The 25,058-nt window shown below is 46.6% G+C and overlaps 1 protein-coding gene and 1 long non-coding RNA gene across 9 annotated transcripts in view; one reads left to right on the top strand and one right to left on the bottom strand.

The window, feature by feature from the left end:
- Positions 1-1,088: 1,088 nt before the first annotated feature.
- LOC142573307 (uncharacterized) lies at positions 1,089-2,021 on the bottom strand. Its single transcript, XR_012826300.1, has 2 exons — positions 1,695-2,021; positions 1,089-1,175 (listed from the first exon to the last, which is right to left on the bottom strand). It is a non-coding gene; the product is annotated as an uncharacterized LOC142573307 (long non-coding RNA).
- A 12,580-nt stretch (positions 2,022-14,601) lies between these two features.
- LOC142573306 (COMM domain-containing protein 8-like) overlaps positions 14,602-25,058 on the top strand; it is a 144,909-nt gene continuing 134,452 nt past the window's right edge. For 4 of the 8 annotated variants that reach the window (XM_075682977.1, XM_075682978.1, XM_075682976.1 and 1 more), the window contains exons 1-2: positions 14,610-14,853; positions 22,893-23,036. In XM_075682977.1, the coding sequence (XP_075539092.1) occupies positions 14,785-14,853; positions 22,893-23,036 (213 nt within the window). In that variant the 5' untranslated portion in view covers positions 14,610-14,784. Of the gene's footprint in view, positions 14,854-22,892; positions 23,037-25,058 lie in introns of all 8 variants that reach the window. The other 4 variants (XM_075682974.1, XM_075682979.1, XM_075682980.1 and 1 more) reach the window with 4 other exon arrangements.

The raw sequence follows: 25,058 nt of genomic DNA, 5'->3' as shown, positions 1-25,058 counted from the left end.
CTTGGACTACGAACTCCCTGTTCAGGTCGGGCAGCTTCAGCTCGGCTGTGTCCACAAGAGCTTTAGAGAGAGCCCTGAAGGCATCATCTTGCTCCGGACCCCAGCTCCAGCTTGTAGACTTCCTCAACAACGAGGTCAAGGGAGCCTGTAGAGCGGTGCAGTTGGGCACGAATTGGCGGTAGTAATTCACCATGCCCAAAAAGCGTCTGAGGGCCTGTATGTTCGCCGGCGTTGGGTACTCGAGGATAGCTCGGACCTTGTCCTCGCTCGGTAAAACACGGCCTCGCTCTATTGTAAAGCCCAGCAGTGAGACACGGGTCTCTGCGATCTGAGCTTTCTTCGGGTTCAGAGTGATCCCGGCAGCGTGCAGCCTTCTGAGGATGTCCTCCAAGTGGCGGAGGTGTTCCTCAAAGGTGCGAGAGAAGAGGACAATATCGTCTAGGTAGGCTAGGGCGTATTGCCATTTTGCCCTTCCCAGAACTCTGTCCATCAATCTCTGGAAAGTCGCTGTGTACTTCCCAGTTGAAAAAAACAATTGGACCCAATTCGAAAATTTCCACTTGTTTCCAATTGGTCCCATTTGTGTATTAGTACCCAATTGGGCCACTTGGAACAATTGGGCCAATTGGTTGTATACCATCTGGCTCAAATGGTGCAGTTGGCATAAAACCAATTGGTTGTATACCATTTGGCTCAAATGGTGCAGTTGGCATAAAACCAATTGGTTGTTGCCAATTGGGTCACATGGTGCAGTTGGCATAGAACCAATTGGGCCAATTGGCATGGAACCAAATGGTGCAAATGGAGCCGCTCGACGGGTCAAATGGTTTCGACTGTGCACCGCCTGCCTGCGCTGTGTGAATCTGGCAAACTAGCACAGCAATAAGGAACCACATTATTACGTGTTGCTCGGCTAGTTGGTTCATATATATTGTGATCTAATATGATGCAATACAATACGAACAGCACAGAAAGAGAATCTCTTCATTAATACTCTTCCCCATGCTTTTCTTGCTTCACATCATATCACACAAGGAGCCACTACTTCCTTAAGATGATAACTACATGTGACAATGAGGCAACAAGTGAAAAGTAGGATTTAAAGCTTTATTACTGAGAAAAATGCAATTCGGGATACTGTTCATGGTCCTTTTCTGGTCTAGTCGCGCCACAACCTGCAGAAATGGATAAAAAAGAAAGACAGCATTGTGTATGGAATCCTGAAAAACCTGTTGCCCTCAAAAGCTGGCACGACAGGCAAGCTGATATTAGATAAAAAGGCACCTCAATTTTAATATCCAGCAATCCAACCAGGTTGAAGAGAGTCACAATTTGCGGTTTATGTAGCTAAGGTTCAAGCAGCAAATGCAAGAAAATTGTTCTAATCAGTATATATTTTTCGCTGTTCTGTCAATGTCAGCAATGTTCTCCCCCACGTAGTGATTCATACGTTTCACCAGTGCTGTCACGACGCTCTCGGGGAAACCTTGCTTTTAAAGAAACGCTCATGCAATACACTTGAAGCATTTTTGTCGAAATTAGTTCAGTGCATCATGCATATTTGCTACATTACACAAAAGCGTATACATATATCTGTGCAATCATTTAACTCAAACGAGTGTGCGTGACCCGTGCACTCGTGTAGTGCAGTAATGCAAATTAATTACAAGAGCTTTGGAAACGCGGAAACTTACCTCCGATCTGCAAAATTCTGGCAAGGTAGTGGGCACACGTGCCGGCCGCGTTTGTCCACTTCACCATATAAGAACCCGCCGAAAAGTCGTCGTCAGGCTTGAAGTTCTTTATGTCTGTCACTGGCACAATTGCCAAATGTTTGTCGATTTCGTGCCGCACGAAGCACGCAAGGCGATCAGGACAAAGGGCAGAATATAGTGCAGCCACAGAACACCTATACAAACTTAGAGAAGGGAAACTGTACCTTCCACAGTGCTACGGAAATAAGCGTAGCGGTGGCGTCGTGAATTAAAGTATGTGACCACAGGCGGCGCTGTACAACAGGAAACGGAAACTGGGTTTTGCACAGTATGGTCATTTTACCTACTGGGTTGTGGCTGCTGCGCATCGATCGTGCTCCCGCCAGTTAGGTTGCGGTGTGGCAAACGTAGCGCCTACAGATGTATGTAGGCGCTACGTTTGCCACACAGCAACCAAACTGGCGGGAGCACGATCAAGGCGCAGCAGAATATATGTAGCGCTGAGTCATATCGAGTTAAGGCACACTCTGAACTGACTTTTAAGGGCATCCCGAGCGGTTTTTCGTTTATTACGCCGCCGTTACCCCGAGTTGTGCCTCCGCGCTCCAGCTGTTGCATTTCGTGTAGGGCTACTGACAGAGTGCGGTTTCCAGGTGGCACGATGGCCTCGACTGGAATAAACGCACACACCAAAGATTGAGTAAGCTTGAAGATATTTTATTTGCATTTTACAAGTACAACAAAAAGCACACGTCTACGGATCCACACAAACGCGGTTACAAAGTCAAGAACATAGTCAAGAAATGGCTCATTAATAAGGGTAGCACAAACGCACAAGAAAGAAGACCTAAGCTACAAAACGTACAGTCGGCTGCTAAACAATAATTTCGCTGTCACCGCGTGTCACTTTTATACAGCATCTTTAGAGCACTACCAGGCCGGGTAATTTGGCGGAAAGAACGCAACAGCTTACGGCCGTCAGCTGCCTCTTCCTTACGGGTGTCATAATTATCCTAATCTCCGCATCAATGTCGTGCAAGTCCGCATACAGGTATCTGTACCTGAACCATATGTGCCAGCTTAATACATGTGTAGTGAAATTATGATAACCACTGCGTCTTATCAAACGTATTGGTTTCGCAAATGCGCATTACAGCTGACGGAACGACATACTGTAAGTGAAGCACAAGAGAACAAGGACAAAAGGAGGATGCAACACTTGAAGAGAAGTGAATTAGTAGGCGTACAGCAAACAAGCGATGACGGAGAACACAAAATGATGCATCGGGTGTTCTGTGACATCGGTTTGCGTACTTACGGTGTTATGGAGATCAACGGCATAAAAACGTACCTTCAAGCGTATTCCGTCAACCTCCGCCGCATTCATTATGATAATCAACGCCTAAACAAAATGAGGCACTATTTTTTGCCAAGAGTAGACCTCTTTACAGCAAGTCTGTGTAATGACTCGCAGACGAAACCAGCATGCTTTCGAAAATGTTTTACCGCCGTAGTATTCGAATGCCAACGGCCAGGAAACACATCGATACCAATAGGCTGTCGGCTGTTAATCAAGTACAAAAACCTTGACGCTATGACTAAAAAGCAGCTTCAACAATCAAATTATAAAAAATCAACTGCCTATTTGCCTGAGGTAAAAAAACATCCTTAGACACCTCGATTCTTCATGTCAATGGTTTGTGTAAATTAAAAAATTCAGCATGTTCAGCGCCCCTAGCAGAGAAAGCACAAATTAATGTATTCGACCAAATTACAGTAGCTCCACTTGCGCGCTTACGCTGAAACGCGCCTCGATTGATTTTTCGCCCTCTGTGGCCATTTGTTGAACTTGAGAGTGTGCGGGGCCTGGTGCAGCACGCATGCACGACTGTTTTTGTTGCTGCCATGGTTGCTGCACACACGAGCACATGTTGCTAATGTTGATGTCGATTATGCTGTCCCGTTCGGTCACCAAGGAAAAATGACGCTGAGACAAAATTTAATTCCAAGGAAGAATTATTTCAGAGATGTGAAATATAAAATTTAAACAATATTTATGCCTAAAAGTTGTTTGAGTCGTGTGTTTAAGAAACACATAAAAAAGTGCAAGTTTTTTTTACTGTTTAACATGATCAATACATCGCGACCACTTTTTTTTACGGTTGTTCCCCATTTACTTGCCCTCCAAATGCCAAATAGTGTCTTCCAATCTCACGAATCCAATCTCGAATCTCGCGTCCAAATCTCAAAAGAGAAATCTCAAAAGGAAAAGAGAAATCTGCAAATTTTGTACACAAGAGACATTAACATTTTCTCACTTAAATTTTATCCAAATGGTTTTTATAACTCCAATTGGACCATGTGGCAATTCGGATTTACCCAAATGGTCCTGCTGGAGACTCCATCTGGCCCAATTGGAAGGGAGGGTTTCCATATGAACCAATTGGCCGTTCTAACTGGTCCAAATGGTCCTGTTGGAGAAAACACTTGGTCCAATTGGAAATTGCCGTTTCCAGTTGGACCCATTGATATTTCCAAATGGTTTCAATTGTTTTTTTCGACTGGGTTAGATTTAGGTGCACATTAAAGAACCCCAGGTGGTCCAAATTTCCGGAGTCCCCCACTACGGCGTGTCTCATAATCAGAAAGTGGTTTTGGCACGTAAAACCCCATAATTTTTTTTGACATCATACGGCGCACAGGCGCCTTGCTTATCGCCTCCCTGAAAATGCGACCGTCGTCCTCGTGATTAGCAGTCAATCACCCTATGCGTGCCGTAAGACCTGTAAACTGCAGACATTACCTGATAACGTCTGGACGTGTTTACAAACCACTTTTTGTCTGCGCTTGCAGACCTGTAGCATGTCATTTTGACGCTCATATAAGCAATTTACTATGATTGCAGACGGTGAAGCAACAGATCTGGTCATGAAATCGTTTATCTACAAGTGAGGCAAAAAATTTACAACACACAAGGTTTCAGTGTTTTCCGTTTCTTCTCACTGCTCTGCTGATTGACACCTTTAAGCAAAAAGTGAATCTTTGTGAGGCAATAAAAACGTATAACTGAGGCTGTCAGGGTAGCAGAATGGTCTAGGCAACCAATCTTTGATGTTTAACCAATTGACTGCAAAATCTCGGCCACAGCTTTGGCATGCCAGCGTGTTACACTGAATTAAAAATTATGGGGTTCTACGTGCCAAAACCATTTTCTGATTATGGGGCACGCCGTAGTGGAGGGCTCCGGAAATTTTGACCACCTGGAATTCTTTAACGTGCACGTAGATCTAAGGACACGGGTGTTTTCGCATTTCGCCCCCATCAAAATGCGGCCGCCGTGGCCGGGATGCGATCCCACGACCTCGTGCTCAGCAGCCCAACACCATAGCCACTGAGCAACCACGGCTGGTGTTATACTGAATAAACGAGTGAGTTTGTTTTCAAGGGCATTGTCCAGCTTATAGAACGATTCTGAGGGATATAAAAGGCCCTCAAGGTGCCACTCTTTGGTTGCCTCTGATGGAAGTTCTCTGGGGATATTGCCTTTATCACTAAGACATGCTGCTTTGCAGTCTTCACAATGTGTGGGCAAAACACGCCTTCTCGCCCCATAACCTGCAATGTAATAAACTTTAAGCCGTGCGTCGCTGCGGTGCTCTACATAACTTTGGTGGTCCACAGCCACTTGCACGGCATCTGTTGGCACAGCCTTCACGCTGTCTTCACTGTGGCTTTCTTGTTCAGCCAGCACCTCTCCAACAGATAACTCCAGGACATCCGACGACACATTGCCGTCCTTGGGGCTCCTTGTGAGGTTCTAGAAACTAAGACATCTGGATGTGCGCAAGCAACATTTGTTACTTAAGCATGCCGAACTTCTGTAAAACATTGGTACTATTTACCAAGCTTGCACGTATACACACCTTATGACTAGAATGAATTGAGGTGGGGTAGGATGATTGTTTGCCCCACTCGCTTGTCTTACAACGCCAAAACATTGCTCTAGGCGGTCTTGGCTCAGTTTCGAAGTCATCATGTACATGATGTCAGCATTGTCGGTAAGGTACTTTAGAAGGTGTTTTGTTGAATGGATAGTCATCGTCAGCCCCTCAAAAGTACTGCTAAGAAAGCCGAGCCCATTGGAGTGAGCCTCCCATTCATCAACGGAAGAGTTTCACCAAGGGTGGCCTCTTTCTTGCTGCCCCATCTGAAATACCAAAGAGAACAATCATGCACCATTTTGAGAGAAAAACTATGTTAAAATAACCTCATGACTTCTGCAGGGAACCTCGACGTCATAGCTTCAATGAGCCTGGCCTGACCATTGGGACCACTCGATCCCGTTTGGCAAATGCTTGTTTGCAGGCAGGGGCACGGAAGAGATACCTTTTCTGAGGTCTTCTTGCACCCAGTATCACATCCGGGCACAAAGCTCCGTCTTCTTTTTCGCTGCCGACTGCATCTCGCCCTCGAATTACGGATTGTCGCGAGGAACACTCCAAAAGGGGCGCCGAGACCAACTGACCGCGGAGGCGCAGGCCAGCACGGCTACGAGTCCCCCGCCGCGAGCGGCAGCGCCACATTCCCCCTGGTGGCATCGGTGCGCAAGGGGGTCACGCGCGCCCGAAGGAAAGCGCCACCGGTATTCACACCTCCCCTTCTAGCCACCCTACTAGAGGTTCCCACTTTTCCGGCCCAGCTTTTTCTCTAGAGTTGTTCTACTAACTCTATGACTGGCAGGCATTGGCAGGTGCGCCGTTGGAGCCAGTGTTGCCAGGTTTGGCTATATATAGCCAAATTGGGCTACAGAAAAAAATTTTTGGCGTCGACTTGCGTGAGTTGGCTACGTGGCTATATTTGGGCTACTGAAAATCTGCGACTTGGCTTTGTTTGGGCTATGAGTGGATCCTTAATCCACGCTCCAGAGGTGTCTCTCCTAGAGTAGAAACAAAACTTGAAGGCTATGTTTTAGCTGGCTGAGCCAGCAGCGTGGCTGTGCGTGTGTGCGCGAAATCCCCCCCTCCCCTCAGTGCATCATTCTTTGAGCCGATGATTTTATCCTTGACGAACTTAAATTTACACCGCGCTTCACCGTGCTAACATTTACTCCAGCAATGTTGTCTCATCTTCGTCTTATCCCGACACCCAATCACCGGGCATCGGGATGAGCCTGGGAGTGGAGGGTGTTTCACAGTGCACTGTACTAACATGGCTATGCTGAGAAACAGAGAGCAATATGGTTGTGCCATCGTGGCGCCGACATGAAAGAAGGGAAGCCTGGATAAATGACACGCTCCAATGTGTCCAAGGCGAAGGTGTCTGGTTGAAGTATCGCGCTAGGCACAGTTTCTGACCTAGTCCGCGTTTCCCACGGTAAGCTTTTTACTGCCATTTTCCTTCGCGTGTGAAATGAACTTTAATGCGACAGGCGTAAAGGGCACCATATTTGAGGGTAAGGGCCCCGTGTCGCAGAAAATCCGGCGTCGACGCCGTTGCTGTGTGAAAAAAATTATACCGAACCACGTAGGCCCTTCGGCTGGCGCATATGCATTATTGAAGTAACTGATTTTCTCAAAGTAAAACGCGGCAGAAAATTCGTAAAATACGACTTACACTCACTCTATAGACATGATAGCGTCGAATTGTAATTTGATTATACGAGAAAACTATGTTTGTTACGCGGAACCTCGAACACAAACCCCTTTTCTAGCTGCTATTCGACATCTTAGTTGGGGGGCGATGGTTTGGGTTGGTTTTCTATGAGACTGAGTGGTGCAGCGCGAATCAGGACATGGGACACAGGAAAAAAACGAGGACAAGCGGTTACTGCCAAGTAGGATCGGCGCGCCCCGCTCGGTTCCATGCAACACCATACAGATGGCACTCGCCTCCACAGCACCGGCGGCGCCTGCCATGCGAGTGGAATGAAAAAAAAAGAACCAGAAAGCTCGCCTTCATGCATATTGTTCGCCTCCAACGTTTGCAGGTAAACATTATGCTGGGAAGGGTGAGAAGCACTCAGGGATCTTTGAATTCTATCACATTCCACTCTTAAATGTGAATATTAAAGAGCTGAGAGCCAATTTTCATGGTACCTATTTTTTAATGCAATGGAAAGTTTGCTAGTCAGAGTGTGTAATCATGAAGTGGTAACGCGGAAAACGCCGTGGAACATTTTTTTATCAGAATTTTTTTATCTGCAGTGAGGATGTAGTCTTTCACTGGCAGCTTGTTGGCAGCGGTGGTAGGTGAGCGCGATAGCGATTATACGCCGGCATTAGTGGGAGGCAGACGACAAGTGCGGCCGTAAGTGTGACAAAGTAGTTTGTCTAACAATTCGACGTTCCTGCGATTCATGTTTTCCGAAGTCTTAAGTACTTTTGCGGTAGTAGCTACGTATTTCCATTGTTTCCTGCCCAACTGCTTTAGTATTTAAACAGTCAAAGCGAAACCAATCGGATTGAAAACGAAACGACGATTTTACGCGTGATACGCAGTTCAGCATGTTGCCCTAGCCATGCGTGCGCTTTTGATTTTCGAAGCATAGAATAAAGCGCAAGTGTCTAATGCTATAGCAACTGCAATATTAAGCAATATTTATGTTGTATTAAATAACAGCCGACTTACAGTAATCGCTTAGACTACATTCGAAGTACCAAGATTTCATTGCCAGGCCTCGCCACTTACTGGCCTTTGAGATATTCTTTGCGAATTTTAAATTATAATCCCTACTTCAATCCCGAACAGCGTGCCTGTTTCTATCGCCATAAATCATGATCAGTTCATTTCCATCAACGTCTCTCAACACTTTCTGACCAGTTGTCCTCCAAGTTTTTTGTTCGTGCTTCCATTCGACATCGAGGGAGACCACGAGTGAGGTTATGGAGGTCTACTATATCAGGAAAAAAGGGCCGCGTTGCGTAAGCAGGCCATCGTTAAATTTGCATTACAGTGAATTTGAATTTTTAAGCTGCCTCATAGTGTTACATTAGATTACAGGGTTTTGCGTTTTTTGCCTGTGCACTGTTAATGACGCCATTGATGGGAGAGCACGTGGCTATGGGTTGTGTACATGAGTTTGTGTATGCCTTAGAATGAAGTTAGTTGTGAGATCAGCGCTGTCCTGTGTGTTCCTGCCTTCTGTCTTCGTCATATTGCGCTGCCCCTTCAAGATGTTTAGCTGTTGTAGATGTCAAGGGTCGACCGTCACGGCATCACGGACATTTTTTACGATGGGTTGTACAAAAGCGATTACCGTAGTCGAATGCGAAAATGTATATACAGATAAAACTGAAAATAACAATGGCTATATTTGGCTACAAATTTGTTTTGCTCTTTCTTGTGTTTGGCTACATTTGGGCTACAGTTTCTCTAGCTTTGGGCTACTCCACGTTGTCTGACCTGGCAACACTGGTTGAAGCACATACAGGAACACTAGTGCGCCGTAGCTTCTCGCGGCGTCTGCGCTTAGTTTTTCCGCTTGAATGCTCTCATGCTGACAAGTACATTTTTTTCAGCACTGTAGATGCCGAGATAAATTAATGAAGTGCTTCACTGCTCTCATTGCACGTAGAAACTGCGAGCGCCGACCGCGCAGCCGATACAGCAAGGAGCGTTTTTGCATCCACCTCTTGCCGAGGTTGGCGCGTTTATGCCTTGCCTAATGTACTATCGGCCAAAAAAGTAAACGGACCACGGCACCGCTGGCCGGAGCGGCTGCGGGGCCGCACCGGGGCGCTGCTATCTCGCTCCGCGCGCTGACGGCGAGAGTGCCCCGAGTGACGCCAGACTTCGCCCTCTCTCTCTTACGGATCCTTGTCACGCTTGATAAATTTCTAGTGCGCCGTTCGGTTGCTCTGCTGCTGACGGTCGCGACGAAGGGGACTGTGCATCGCCAGTAGTTTAGCACATGGCGCTGTCGAACAGTAGTGGACGGCCGCGGGGCGTCAAACCGCGCCACTTAGAAGGAACGAAGACTCGTTCTTAATGTTGTTTTGCTTATATTCACCATACCTCTCATATGAGTGCATTTCGCTGGCGTCCACCGCTGCTCGATTTTAGACAACACAACGAAAGCAGCCGCAGCGGCGGCTACGGTGACGCGCGCTTGCAGGTGCCAAGCTTTACTGCCGGCGCGGGTTCTCTGTCGATATTACTTTTCCGGCATTGTCTCCAGCAGTGGGTTTATTAACTATAGCAGTGCGCCTCTTCACACTGCTTTAATTCGCTACTACAATACACAGTCCGTTATGAAACTTTCCTTATAAAAGTACCGTCAGAAAGAGATGATTGGAAAGACTAATCGGAAAGACAAGTCGCTCGTGAAAGTTTATTCACGGAAGAAAATAAAAATTGGGGTTCCATGCGTTGAAGAGGTCCTCAATGGGACGAAAATTCGCCGTCGACTGCGATGACTTGGCCTACTCGCCTTGGCATAGAGTCATAGAGCGCGGCCACTAGCTCCGGACGTCCGGACTCTTCCTTCACGGCATGCCAAAGCTGATCCGCTGTGCCACCACACAGGCGCCGTGAGGCAAGAGTCTTCTTCAACATTGCCCAAATGTTCTCGATGGGGTTAAGATCAGCCCCGTTAGGTGGCCACGGAAGCTGACGCACGGCGTAGCTCTCCAGAAGTGCACTCACAGCGCGGGCTTTGTGCACAGGGCTGCGGTCGTGCTGGAACATGTAGCACCCGTCCCGGAATGACCCGTCCAGAACGTATGGAATCAAGTGCTTGACGAGGAGTTCGCAGTACTTCGACCCAGTGAACGAGCCCTCAATCCGCACGAGTGGGCCAAGGCCGTCCTTACTGATGGCGCCCCGAACACTAACCGAGCAGCGGCTGCTGCTGAGCACGCTGTGGATGTGGCCGGGGTCATATCTGGGCATATGAGAGAGCAGTCATTAACATATGTCGGGTACAAAACTTAACGCGCAGCCACGTCACTCTGCTGTAGAAAAGAAAATAATGAAGGCTTAAATCATACCCTGCAGTAAGACGAGAAATGAGGCTGTACAGCATTCTTAAGGCTAGTATGCGTTGCAAACAATCCCTATTTTTTAGCACTGATCTAGCTATGCAAACTTTACCCGCAACTTCCCTCAGCTGCAAGGATGACAGGTCGTACCTGCTGTTCAACGGACGCCACAGACGCTGCTGTTGGTCCCAGCGTGTGCTGAACGTTGACTCATCCGTGAAGATGACCTCCCGCCACTCCTCTGCAGTCCATTGCTCGAACGCTCGGGCAAAATTCAGTCGCTCTTCCCTCTGCTTCGTCGTCAGGTGCGGCTTCTGAGCGGCAACGCAGTTCATGAGACCTGCCTCTCGCAGTCTGCTCCTGATAGTCTCACTGCAGCAACTGAGGTCCAGTGCGTCGCGAATTTCCCTGGCGTTCAGAAAGGGGTCAACAACAGCGGCAGCAACTATCTGTTGGTCCTCTTCCAACGTTGTAAGCCTTGGCCGCCCACTGCGCTGAGCATCAGCAATTCTGCCGTATTCATCCCTATAGGCTTGAATAATGCGGTTCACCGATGTTCTGCTGCTCCTAGCTAGTGCGGCGGCAGATTTCACGCTGAGGGACACGTTCTATGCTAAGCCGCACGATGCGCCTTCTCTCCTCGATCGGCACCCGGGATGGCATTTTTCCGACGAAACGAATGCGACCGTTCTCGTTTTTAAACATTTCCTAGTCTTCCAGTGTCCAATGGCTGGACACAACCATATCTGGATAGCAGCGCGCACTACAAAGCGCGATCGCCGACACCGTTCCAGAGAATAAAAAGGAAATATTGAACGCCGGTGTTCTATTGGCCCCTTTGCTGTGGCACCGCGGATCAGCTGCATCATACCGCGAAAGAAGGGTGGGAAGCACTACGCGGACGTCCGGAGCTAGTGGCCGCGCTCTATGACTCGATGCCAAGGCGAGTAGGCCAAGTAATCGCGGACGACGGCGAATTTTCATCCCATTGAGGACCTCTTCAACGCATGGAACCCCAATTTTTATTTTCTTCCGTGAATAAACTTTCACGAGCGACTTGTCTTTCCGATTAGTCTTTCCAATCATCTCTTTCTGACGGTACTTTTGTAAAGAAAGTTTCATAACGGACTGTGTATTGTAGTAGCGAACTAAAGCAGTGTGAAGAGGCGCACTGCTATAGTTAATAAACCCACTGCTGGAGACAATGCCGGAAAAGTAATATCGACAGAGAACCCGCGCCGGCAGTAAAGCTTGGCACCTGCAAGCGCGCGTCACCGTAGCCGCCGCTGCGGCTGCTTTCGTTGTGTTGTCTAAAATCGAGCAGCGGTGGACGCCAGCGAAATGCATTCATATGATAGGTATGGTGAATATAAGCAAAACAACATTAAGAACGAGTCTTCGTTCCTTCTAAGTGGCGCGGTTTGACGCCCCGCGGCCGTCCACTACTGTTCGACAGCGCCATGTGCTAAACTACTGGCGATGCACAGTCCCCTTCGTCGCGACCGTCAGCAGCAGAGCAACCGAACGGTGCACTAGAAATTTATCAAGCGTGACAAGAATCCGTAAGAGAGAGAGGGCGAAGTCTGGCGTCACTCGGGGCACTCTCGCCGTCAGCGCGCGGAGCGAGATAGCAGCGCCCCGGTGCGGCCCCGCAGCCGCTCCGGCCAGCGGTGCCGTGGTCCGTTTACTTTTTTGGCCGATAGTACAGTTCATAGGAATCATATTGGAAGGGCAGCGCGTTGGAACAACTTTGAATGTGTCGCGCGCACATTCATTTCATTTGGTCTGGTGCCTGTAGTTACAGCTCAACCCTCTACGTGGGATTGGCCATGAATCGGGCGGCAGTGGGTCGAAAAAAAAAATACCTAATTAGGATTTTTTTAATACTGAAAATGAGATATTAAATGAATTCTAATAGTTAATAATAACGTTCATGCTATAGTTTCTTGAAATTAGTAGTTAACATTTTTGGCTTCTTGTTGTCCATAGAGTTTCTAAATAAACACTAATGTGAAACTCTATGCTTGTTGTGGAAAATAAAACAGTAAGATTATCACGAAGTCACGATATACCGGCATTCCCATGCATAGCACAGCGCCAGATTTCCCTGCACGTTATATTGTGAGAAACTCGATGGCCGCCCCTGCCAACGTTCTTTGCCTCAACCGCTAGCCCCACTCAACCGTATTCTAAATTTCTAGTACTATAATTGTCATAGAGTTTCTCACTACATTATCTAGAGGGAAATCTGGCGCTGCTGCGCTGTGGTATGCATGGGAATGCCGGTATATTGTGGTTTCGGATTGGCATCGTTCTCGTAGAGACAGGACACCTTGAAGACGCGCTTGGCAAGTACCGTTCCGTCTGTCACAATGATTCATTTTCTACTAGAACAGCACGTGAAAAGCTGTTTTAGCTTTATTATTACGCGAAAACATGTTTTGTTTAACTATGAGAACTTGTTATTGCGTGTACGACTACATGTTACGTAAAAAGTATCAGCGGGCCGCTAAAGTTGGAGGACAGACGACAAAGTTCGCGCTCGCTTTGAAACAGTTGGTCGTCTGTTCTTGCTTTTCTTCGCTTGGTCATGCACTGTGGGTGAGTAACGATGTAATATGCGTGAATGGAAACATTTTATGAAGATTTTACTTTGAGAACGCGTTATTTGCGTAGCCATATCCACGTTTTAGACGAAGCCTCTTACAACACCAGCCAACACGAGCCTCGCAGACACATATACCGTCATTCCCATGACCATGCCCTTGACGGCACGGTGCCCCCTTAAGAAACTCCCATAGACGGTGGCGCCAGAGAACCCTCTAGGTGTTATAGTGAGAAACTCTATGGGTATATGCATAGAGTTTCTCACTATAACACCTAGAGGGTAATCTGGCGCCACCGTCTATGGGAATTTCTTAAGGGGGCACCGTGCCGTCATGGGAATAACGGTATATGTGTCTGCGAGGCTCGTGTTGGCTGGTGTTGTAAGAGGCTTCGTCTAAAACGTGGATATGGCTACGGAGATAACGCGTTCTCAAAGTAAAATCTTCATAAAATGTTTCCATTCACGCATATTACATCGTTACTCACCCACAGTGCATGACCAAGCGAAGAAAAGCAAGAACAGACGACCAACTGTTTCAAAGCGAGCGCGAACCTTGTCGTCTGTCCTCCAACTTTAGCGGCCCGCTGATACCTTTTACGTAACATGTAGTCGTACACACAATAACAAGCTCTCATAGTTAAACAAAACATGTTTTCGCGTAATAATAAATCTAAAACAGCTTTTCACGTGCTGTTCTAGTAGAAAATGAATCATTGTGACAGACGGAACGGTACTTGCCAAGCGCGTCTTCAAGGTGTCCTGTCTCTACGAGAACGATGCCAATCCGAATCCACAATATACCGGCATTCCCATGCATACCACAGCGCAGCAGCGCCAGATTTCCCTCTAGGTAATGTAGTGAGAAACTCTATGGGTATATGTGTCTGCGAGGCTCGTGTTGGCTGGTGTTGTAAGAGGCTTCGTCTAGAACATGGATATGGCTACATAAATAACGCGTTCTCAAAGTAAAATCTTAATGAAATGTTTCCATTCACGCATATTACAACTTTACTCACCCGCACTGCATCACCAAGCGAAGAAAAGCAAGAACAGACGACCAACTGTTTCAGAGCGAGCGCGAACCTTGTCGTCTGTCCTCCAACTTTAGCGGCCCGCTGATATTTTTTACGTAACATATAGTCGTACACGCAATAACAAGTTTTCATAGTTAAACAAAACATGTTTTCGCGTAATAATAAAGCTAAAACAGCTTTTTACGCGCTGTTTTAGTAGGAAATTATTGTGACAGACTGAACGGTACTTGCCAGGCGCGTCTTCAAGGTGTCCTGTCTCTCCGAGAACGATGTCAATCCGAAGTCACAATATACCGGCATTCCCATGCATACCACAGCGCAGCAGCGCCAGATTTCCGTCTAGGTAATAGTGAGAAACTCTATGATAATAGTAGTAGTTAGTAGAAGGCAGTAGTAGTGATAGTACAGTGTACTAGCTGTAGTGATAGTACACTCTAGTATTAGGAAAGATGGCGGCGGCCACAAGTGTTCCTTGGTTAAGCTTGCTGTCAAAATTCCCAGCTGAAAGAGCTGAAAAAGTGAGTTTGACTTGTTTCTTCTTGAATGAACTCAAATTGCACTGAATACTATAAACTATTGAGTGTCTACGAGCCTAGCGCCGTAGGCGTTTTCGCTGGAGCTGTAGTAGGCCAGCTGATAGCGAGTCGTCGTGTGTTGTGCAGTAGAGTTGGTGGAAGTTCATGTTGTGATGAGGGTGCAACAGTAGAAGTGGACAGGGCGCGAGCCCCACAATGCGTGCTCTTCGGCAGTATTTTGATGCTGGGCCCTTGTTGGCTTCTGTGTGATTGAGAAAACATCCAAGGTGACCGTTGCACTTGAAAGCGATTGGAAATAAGCAGTGTCGCCCAACTTGCGCGCGCATAGTCGCCCGGCACTCAACTTGTGTTGTATTGCTCTGCTTGGGCTTCGCATCATAGCTGTCATTGTTGTGCAGTGACGGGAAATTGTCCGATATCAGAGCTCTTGCATTTCGTTATGACGAGCAGACGCAGTGATCTTTAATTTGCGGAGTATGTAATACCTGTGTCACACGGGCACATTTGGAAGGCCTTCCATTCGACGGCCCGCGACTCTATAGACCTCAGACTCTGCCCAGGCGGCGCTGCGGGAAAAGCCGTCACCAGCGCCCCCATCGGAGCCTTGGCGCGAACTGAGTAGTGCAAGGAGAGCTGTCCGCAAGCGAAGGTGCATAGGCCACAATGGACCCCTCTCTTTCGTTCGTGTTGAGGCACGGTTTCCTAAAAATCGAGGACCTGGAAAGCTTCTTCCGCCCATCCACGCTTCGGAAAGGAAGCTCAGCAGAGCGAAGTACGTGTACAATATAAAATAAAGTCTCAAGTGGTATTTCGGCGTGCTGCAACTCGCAAGTACAGAGAGCATCAGGGTTGTCTGTATGCATATCAGCATAAAAATCTAAGCATTTCAAATTGGTTCATATTGAATATGTCCTGAACACAAGACTTAAGTATCTCCTATATTTTTATGTAATTTATCGTAATGTTTTGTCTCGCAATTATTTAGAGAGAGTATCCTTTCATAACTTTTTCTAGGGCAGCAAACAGAAAACGTTTTCCAAGGCAGCAAACAGTGTGAGATCATAACGAAAGAAGCTTCCTACAGTGCCTACGCGCTGCATCTTTCTTTCTCGCAGGAGCTACAGCATCGCTCATACCTTAATTTGAACTTTTTGCAGACACTTCGAGCAACAAGCGCGCACAAATAAATGTAAATACACGCGACATTTTTTTTCTTTACACACGTGCGTTACTTCGCAATTACTCGTCCAGTGCTCCTACAGCAACTTCATTGCTCACATTTGAAAAACGCAGTCGAGTAGGCTCAGCACATTGCGAAGCGTGCTTGTATCGGCGCAGGACATACAAAATACCGAAAGTAGAAATGAGCTCGCGATACAACGATGCTCTAGAACAGGATTTTGAATTCATAAACGAACCAAAGTGTTTGGTTAAACTGACCTGCCAAATCTCTCCGTTCCACTTGTTGAGTCAAGCGGAGGCGGACGTCTGTTAAAAGGTGGAGATATCGATGGCACATAAGCAGGATGGTTCGCAACGTTGTTTTTTCTGTTACTAGCGAAGTGGCGGCTGCAAGTTCTTGAGTTTTTGCTTGGTTACCACGGTCCTCCGTCAGGGCTACGCAACACAATTACAGAAGAACAAAATTGTCGCACTTTCTCATGCGAGCCGATGTGTTGTGAGGAATGCAAGTAATCTGATTACCCAATAGGTTGAACGGCCCGTATCCAGCGCTCTCGCCTTTCCCCTTCATACGATCACGATGGAAATCGGTAAAACTGAACGTTGTTATTCCGTCCTTCACGTTCATGGCAATTTACAACACAACAGTAGCGTCGATTGTGGCGTTTCTTCGTAGCGCGCGGAGCTATCGCGGTTGCCGTCGTTTCCGCCATCAGTCTGAAAAGTGAGCCAGCAAGCGCTTTATGGCAGTTCGGCGGCGCGTCCGACTAGCGTAGAAATTCATAGCTCTCTGTCTGGGTGTTAAATGCGCAAAACACTCGCAATATGGACCAAAATCTAGTTAAATTGTTGTTTCGCCGTCGCTAGCTGCATAGGCAACTTAGCAAGCGAGTCGGGCTTCGCACTACTCAATTACTGCCTCTTCGCACCGGCAGGTGGCGCTACGCGTCTTGCGAAACTCCAGAGTCTGACGTCCATCGACTCAAAGGAGCTGTCGCGCTGCTACATGGTACTTTTGAAAAGCCGTTGAGTGGTTCAGGCATTTCTCGCAAAATTGTGTGGCGCCGCGGATCTTTATTTTCGTTTTAATGTCACGAAAAGTAAAACAACATTAAAACCACTTAAAAGTGCTATGGCGGCGGTATGACGGCAGCCGGCAGCACATGGAGTAGAGGGAGAGCGTACCAGACAACATGAAGGAAGGAATGAACACAAATACGTCGCTGTCGTCGAGAGTATGTGCAGTTTGCACATATCAAGTGGCAAAAATACTTTATTCAATAATTAATAACACTCATATATATTATTTTCAGAGCATTTTGGTTTGATTTGTTCTTCCTAACCGTGAGTACGAGTACACTGTGAACGAGAGGGCATGTTCGCGCTGTTTCCGCTTCCGTTGTTCAAAGGCTATCGAGATTTCGATAGAGTTGAGGGGTGCTCTGTTGACTCGATAGACTATTGACTCGGCGGCCTTCGAAACCGCCCGTGTAGCAGCTCAAACTTGACCTTTGAGTCAACTGACTATCGGTTGGAAGGCCTTCCAAACACCCGTGTGACACGGGTGTAATTCAGTGCCCAATAAATAGCCACGAGACGTAGAAATGAAAGGGGTTGTGTAGCCACCGGTTTTTAATACCATTGCGCCACGGACGCAAGCTTCGACAAGCGGCGTAGAACGCCCGTATGAATTTCTCGCGGTCAAGCCAGCGTCTTGAGACGCTTGGCGTGTTTCAATATGGCCACCTCAGCAGGTTGAGCCGCTGCAATTAGTAGCGATTTTGAGTGTTCGCAGAGTATTCTGCACTTAGAAAACAAGTAGATCGCTTGGAAATTTAGGACAATGAAAAGAGACAAAGCGTAATATACAAAGCCACAAGAATGTCTCAGTCCGCAAGTACCAAGATCAGACAAACCCATTGTGGCTGAACGATCCCAGTGCCAGAGTTCTGTCTAGTAATTATTATATGAAACTCTATGGTGTATGCATAGAGTTTCACACTATGGCAGCTCGAGGGAAATCTGTTGCTACCGTCTATAGGAGTTCCTAAGTGGCGCTGTGCCGTAATGGGAATGACAGTATATGTGACTGCGAGGCTTGTGTTGGCTGATGTCGTGAGAGGCTTTGTCTAAAAACGTGGATATGGCTACACAAATAATGGGTTCTTAAAGTGAAATCCTTATAAAAGGTTTGCGTTCGCCCATATTACATCTTCCAATGAAGTTTATTCACCTACGATGCATAACCAAGCGAAGAAAAGCAAGAACAGACGAAAAACTGTTCCAGAGCGAATGTGAATTTTGCTGTCTGTCCTCCAACTTCAGTAGCCTGCTGGTACTTGCTGTAATCGTACATCCAATAACAACTCCTTTTAATTAAACAAAGCATGTTTTTGTGTTATAATAAAGCTAAAAGAGCTTTTTGCATGCTATTTCAGTAGGAAGTGAATCATTGTGATGGACAGAATGGTGCTAGCCAGATGCATCTTCAAGGCGTCCTGGCCCTCTGAAAACGGTGCCAATCTGATGTCACAGTATGCCATCATTCCCATGCATACCACAGTGCAGCAGCGCCAGGTTTCCCTCCAGGCAATGTAGTGAGAAACTGTGTATGCACATAAGCTTGAATGTGGCAGTGCTTGTGCCGAGTGCACTGTGCCTGTCCACACCAACAAGAGGGCACCATACAGGCACTGGGGTTTGCGGATCCCATAGGCTCAGCGCGACAACACGAAGGAGGTGAGGCGGCTGGTGCAGCGAAGTACACGACAGTCCACATCACCAGAGCGGGGCTTGGACAGTGGTGGCGCGTGGCACAGTGATAGGACTATGTGGTGGAACTGTGGCGATGCATGCACTAATGGCAGAAAAGCACCGCAGTGCCTGTGTGTGCGTTTGTGGAATGGTTTTTTTTCCTGTTTAATTCTTGGCTAGGGCATATTCGATTTGCCCCCTCCCCCTGATGCAAAGGGCCCAGCCACATTTCACTATCAGAGGGTTGCCACATTTGTGGTTGCCCCTTAGCAGACGTGTTCTGCACTGTGTTGGTGTGCAAAGGTATCTTGTTTTATTGCACGTGGTTCTGCCTCTGCAAGAAAACTCTTATTAAATGATTCACTGATTGTGCTGTGTGAACATACAATATAGTGAGCTTTGTGGTGTAGGTGTGAGCTTCCCCTAAATATGTCAATCGATCTCTGAGTATGCGCTTGCTTGTCAGGAAGCATTAGCAGTGCATGGTGTGGTTCATGCGCTTGATAGAACAGGTCAAGAAACAAGCACAACAATGTCAGCATTGAAGGGTGGGTTCCTACGACGTGTTTACGGAGCTGAATGTGTGAACAGGCATCTGCAATTCCAGCCATGCAAGTATTGTGTGCTTACGTTGAACTCTGTCAGGCTTCAGCATGAATGCATGCCTGAGTGCCTGCATTATCTTCTTCCAAAATGGAGGAGTGTAGCTTTTACAGTGGAGGAAAGATGAGTTTTAGCTCTGCGTTCAGTCAGCCCAACTCAAAACTCATGCACCCTACTGTGTAAGCAGCCGTGAGTTCGCAAAGCTTATGCTGTCAGCGGGAAGTAGCCCTCGCTTCACCACAGAGTTGAATAAATGAACGGTGCGTTGACGCATTGTTGCGGCCTTTTTGTAATCAAGTTGACTGCGAGCAGCTGTGTCTGGTGCATGGCCCTTTAAGAATGTGAAATCAGTGTAGTCCGCTGGGCGTGAAATGTCAATGGAGTGCGATGCTGAGCTGCAGTCTATTCAAAATATTGCAATCGCAACCATTGAAGCGCGTAACTTTGAGAGTTCAATCACATTCCTAATCACAGAAAGTGAAACTTCTTCATGGTGACAATGTCGTCATTCGAAAACGTGAAAAAGTTAGTCTTATTAGCTAGCACGCCATTTTACCAGTGCCATTTTCTAGTCTAGAATCGACTGATCGACGAGGCAACGAATAGCAATAAGCCGCATGTCCAGCTTGATCGTCACAGTCAGGCCTGCAATTGCCATGAATGCTGGGAAAACCATTGACATGCGATTGTGCTTTTACATCAGCCTGTGGAATACCATGGTGATATGCTGTTCATCTTACCATTGTACAGGGTACCTTTGTGCATTTAGGAAAGAGTTGCAGCAGGAATACGGGCTGTTGTTGAAGTCCAACAGAGTTCTATATACTGTTCGCCTATAAATTCAGATGCTTGTTCACACATTCGGCTACGTAAGCATGTCATAGAAAACCGCCCTCGAATGCTGACATCCAGTGCTGACTTAGTTGTGCTGGTTCTTGACCTGCTAAGACAACCTAGGGAACCACACCATGCACTGCTAATGTATCCTGTCACACAAGCCCATACTCGGAGATCTATTTACGTATTTAGGCGAAGCTCACACCTATGCCACCCAGTTCGTTATATGGCAAGTTCACACAGCACATGCATTGAAACATTTAATCGTAGTTTTCGTGTCCAGGCAGAACCACATATGACAAGCAAGATACCTTTGCACAGCGACTCCGGCAGAACAGTTCTGCTGAGGAGCGACTACGAATGGGCAGCCTGCGTCGAGGCACTGCAGCCGAGCTTCAGTGCACACACCCTATGCTGTCGTGCTGCAAGTTGAAGAAAATGCATAATTTGCACAATGACAAAATGTTTGCACACGTGCTCACAGAAATGACATGGTCAGTGATGGAGATCATGGCATTTGGATGGTACTGTTACAAAGTGTAATGGCATACGGCATTGCAGACGAAAACAAAGCTTCTTTATAAAAAAATGCATTTAATGCTCAATTGATTGTGTGAGCGCAGGAGCTGAATCTACGTGGCACTCTTTATAAATAGGCCCAAAAGAGCGACGGAATATGCAATGGCTGGAGTTCTATTTAAGTTTACTAATAGTACTGGAATGGTTGCATTATAAGAAACTAGCAACCTCGTTTTGAATTTATTCTATGCCCAAAACGGAGGTACCCTTGGTGAGGGGACCAGAGTGTTAAGCAAAGCCTGGGCGAACAAAGGCCATACAGACTAACTTACTGATTTTGGAATGATGCAAGGTTCAGCACAAATAGCCAAATGTTCTGGGTGCTTTAGCACAATCTTCTGTAATGTGCTCTTTCCAGGGCAAAGTTAGGCTGACATGTAAGCATGACAAAGCAATACTGAATGATTTATAGAAACAGCAGTTTTTTATATATTTTAAACACCTTTATGTTTTATTTTAATTCTTTTGCATTGTTTACAAGTGCCTTCAGATAGCATAGGGGACGCAGTCCGGGATAGTGGCCAGTCTGTCACAGCTCTTGCCTCATTTGGTGCCTGATAATTCACTGCTTTTTCTTTTATTATTTTTTCTTTTTGGCATTAGCGGTCTGCATTGCTGCCCACCATTTTTCTTGTGCACATTTCTGTTCCTTTGAATAAAACCACCAGCTGATAGCCTGTGCGGTCATGCTCCTTTAGTCCTGCTTGACTGCACTGTTTCTTAATCTGTCAGTGTTTAAACTACTAGCTCACATCTACCTTCTTGTCCAGATATCATGTTGTTGATTGTGTGTCTACAAACATGCCACAAAACCACCTGAAACAAAATCCCATGTTCCAGGCAGCCTTGCCAGCAGACAACAAGCTACCAAATAATAAACAACAAACTTGTAAAAATACATTCTCTGCACAATGCACTATAATCACAATGAAAATGAAAATGTATGATTAAAATGGCTCTGATTTCAGATGCAGGGCATTTCATTAATTTAAACCAGGATGTGGCAGAAAGTGACATTGTTTTATTTCTTTGATATTCGCTAGTGAGAAAGACTATATGCTGAGGCTAGCTGTATGAGGCTCAGGTCCACACTTGTCTGAGCACCCTTGGGTGCATCGGGTGGATGTGCATTGTGATGTGAATGTGTAAGGTTTAGTTTTACAGTATTTGATATTGTGTGTCAGTGGGAAAAGGCTTGAAATGTTGTGGCTCCTTTGCCATGGTCATCACTTGAACACAGTTTTTGTAATAAATTATTTTTCTTGTAGCAAAGCTTATGCCCTCTTTCATTAACACATCAGTTTTTGTCACCTGTGCATTTAATTCACTGCAGGCTATACTTTCATACCCAGCTACTGCAGTGTATGGACAGAGGATTGCAAAATATGAAGCGTAAAATATGCTTTACCTTATATTAAGTCGGTGATGAAACTGAGTAAGATGCTGCACAATTTTGGTGCCGAACTTTGTGTCGGAGCACAGGTGAGATTTCTGACTGTCATACTTCGGAGGCATTGGCACTCGTAGAGCCCAACATGCAGCAACGTACATGATTTTGGCTGTGGTGCCATTGTAATGGCAGAGCTATGCGACAAAAATGTGTGTTAAGCTTTAAGGTTGTGTAGGGGCTCAAGAAGCAGTTGCGCTTTAGCACAATTGTTGACTTTTGGCATTGACTTCAAAGGGTGCACTACTCAACAGGGGTGCCCCCTGTTGTTGCACCCTTCGCACACTTATGCGTGTACCACTCTGCAAGCAATCTCTCGGTGGCTCTTGTGTCTCAGTGGAGACATCTGTTATAGTGTCTGGTAATGATATAGGGCTAGATATGTCTCCATGCAGATTACGGTGATGTGAGAACTCTGTGATAATGTAATTGCTTAAAACTCATCAGCCTTGTTCACAATGCTGCAAGCAAATATATTTACTACTTTTACAGACTTGTCAGTTCAAAATTAATGAGAAAACATTGCTGCAGAAGACAAAATGTGAATATGGGCACAGCATTTCAAGTTCATCCCTGGTTGGCTGCGCCCCTCTGTAGTGCTCTGTTGTATCTCTGCCAGTACCTGGACTGCATAGTGAGCAGCCTGTGTGGCCAGCAGCGGGGGCCATCGTTCCACCACTGTTCCCAGGTGTGGTCACTTACCGAGTTCTGGCAGTCCAGCAGTGCCTGGAGGGACTTTTTCGGCCGGCTTGACCCTGATGTGGTAAGGCCAGTGATGGTAGGAATCGGGTTTGACGTGGGACTGTGGCAGTTGCAATCCCTCTAGAGCTCCTTGCAGTTATTAAATGCCGCCTGAAAAACTGCCGGCATTCATTTTTTCTGTTTTCTTCCTGGTGGCCCCACAAGCACTGATGCTTTTTGGCTCTGAATTACACTGCAAAGTAATGACATAGCGCTGCTTGGCTTTTGTCCATTCCTAAATGTTGTGTCTTGAGTTCTCGTGCTTTACTGTATTTGATAAATTTTCTTGTTGAACAGTTTCTGTTTCGACGAACTTACCGTACGAAGCGAAATATGTCAATTACACGCGTCGTCTAATACTTTCAACTCATCCTGGCATCCGTTTCTCCCCTTGCTTGAATGTGTGCATGATAAACTCGCATTTGCCTTTCGAACACAGTTACTGTAGTCACCTGTGCGCAGCGCTGCAAATTAGGGACAAGAGGCAAAGCTTTGTGCTGTGGATTATTTTCATTGCACGGTTGGAGCGTGCCTTTCCAATCTGCAGCCATTGGTGACATCCTGAGCGTGTTTTGCATCCCACTGCCCAGCACTTCTAAAGCACAGAAATATTTAGATAGATGCAAAAACTACCTGGGCACGCCATTTGCCTGACACAATTTCTTGTTGCCGTCATGCACATGCTAATTTGCTTTATTCTAAGCATCCTCAATTGTAACGCGCACCCGTTTGCCGTGACCTAAAAAAAAAAAGTTCTTTACAGTACCGTGTGCCTCATTCTTCCATACAGAAGTACAACTTTCTGTCATTTGGAAAAAGAAAGATTAACTCACAATACACTTGAGTTGCAATAAACCAAAAAAGTCGCAGTTTTGCCTGAAGCATTGACTGCGATAGCAAATTAGTAGAAAGCCAAATGAAAAGTAAGGATGGTTGTTTTATAGGCCATATAAGCTTTTAAACATTTGCTTACTAACTAAATTAACAAGCACTGTATCACGTGCGTGCAAGCAAACATGAACACGTCTTGTGCAGTGACCGCGGAAACTCTTTATCAGCGCTAGCAGGTGCGAGCTAATCATGGAGCGAATGGACCTTTGTGTGGCCTCTCGCTTCAACACGAACTGAGCAACGAGAGCACAGTGCGGTGCACCAAGTTGCGTAGGCACCACGGTGGAAGGAGAGAGAGGTGACATATTCATGGATTGTAGCGCGAAGACTGGACGAGCACTATTCTTGGCGCTCGTCCCGTCTTCTTCTGGTCTGTTTGTCACTTCGCACTACAATCCAAGAATATGTTACCATAGCAACTCGCCCAACTTTCTATCCTTCTGCAAGGGAGAGGTGATCCGATGGCGGCCCAGCCACCTGGCGTGACTTTTATGCATACCGCTGCGGCAAGGGGCAGCACCTGTTCTGGGGGCCTACTTTTTCGCTCGCTTTTCTGGCACTTCTATGGGGTCCCCTAATGCTTTATTTGAAAGCATATAGGCTGTTTGCCTGCTTGAAATGACTCTATATGGTTGGAGGAACATCCCTTTATATTTCTACCAACATTCCGAGCTTTATCCATGAATGCTTTGTTTAGCGCAAAACCACAGATACAAGAAAGACGACCAGGACAAGGCGCTACTCTCAACTGACATCATTTTATTGCGTCACTCCTTTATAGACAGCTGAAACTAGAGGAACATGCGCAGTCAGCACCATGTGGTGGAACCACCAACATCCAATCGCAAGAGCGCGCTCATGCGACAGAATCCAAAAAACCTTATTGAGCACTGTACAAGGTTAAGGAAGGCACACTAACGCACTGTGACCCCAGTGAGTGAATGAAGAATGCTTCCAATAACTCTCGGGCGGTGGTGTCACGGCTCTTTTTCAAAATCGTGGTATCACGAAACATGGGTTTGCACTGGCATATTTTACAATGCTGAGCCAAATGGGAACCTGTGCCTGTTGGTATGGATCGCTCATGTTCTCTAAGGCGCTCGTTAACACAGCAGCCTGACTGCCCTACATACACTTTGCCACATGACAAAGG

The sequence above is a fragment of the Dermacentor variabilis genome, chromosome 2, assembly GCF_050947875.1.
Source record: "Dermacentor variabilis isolate Ectoservices chromosome 2, ASM5094787v1, whole genome shotgun sequence".
Taxonomy (NCBI): Eukaryota; Metazoa; Arthropoda; class Arachnida; order Ixodida; family Ixodidae; genus Dermacentor; species Dermacentor variabilis.
The sequence above is the reverse complement of the archived record's forward strand: the minus strand, read 5'-3'. Positions and strand labels throughout refer to the sequence as shown.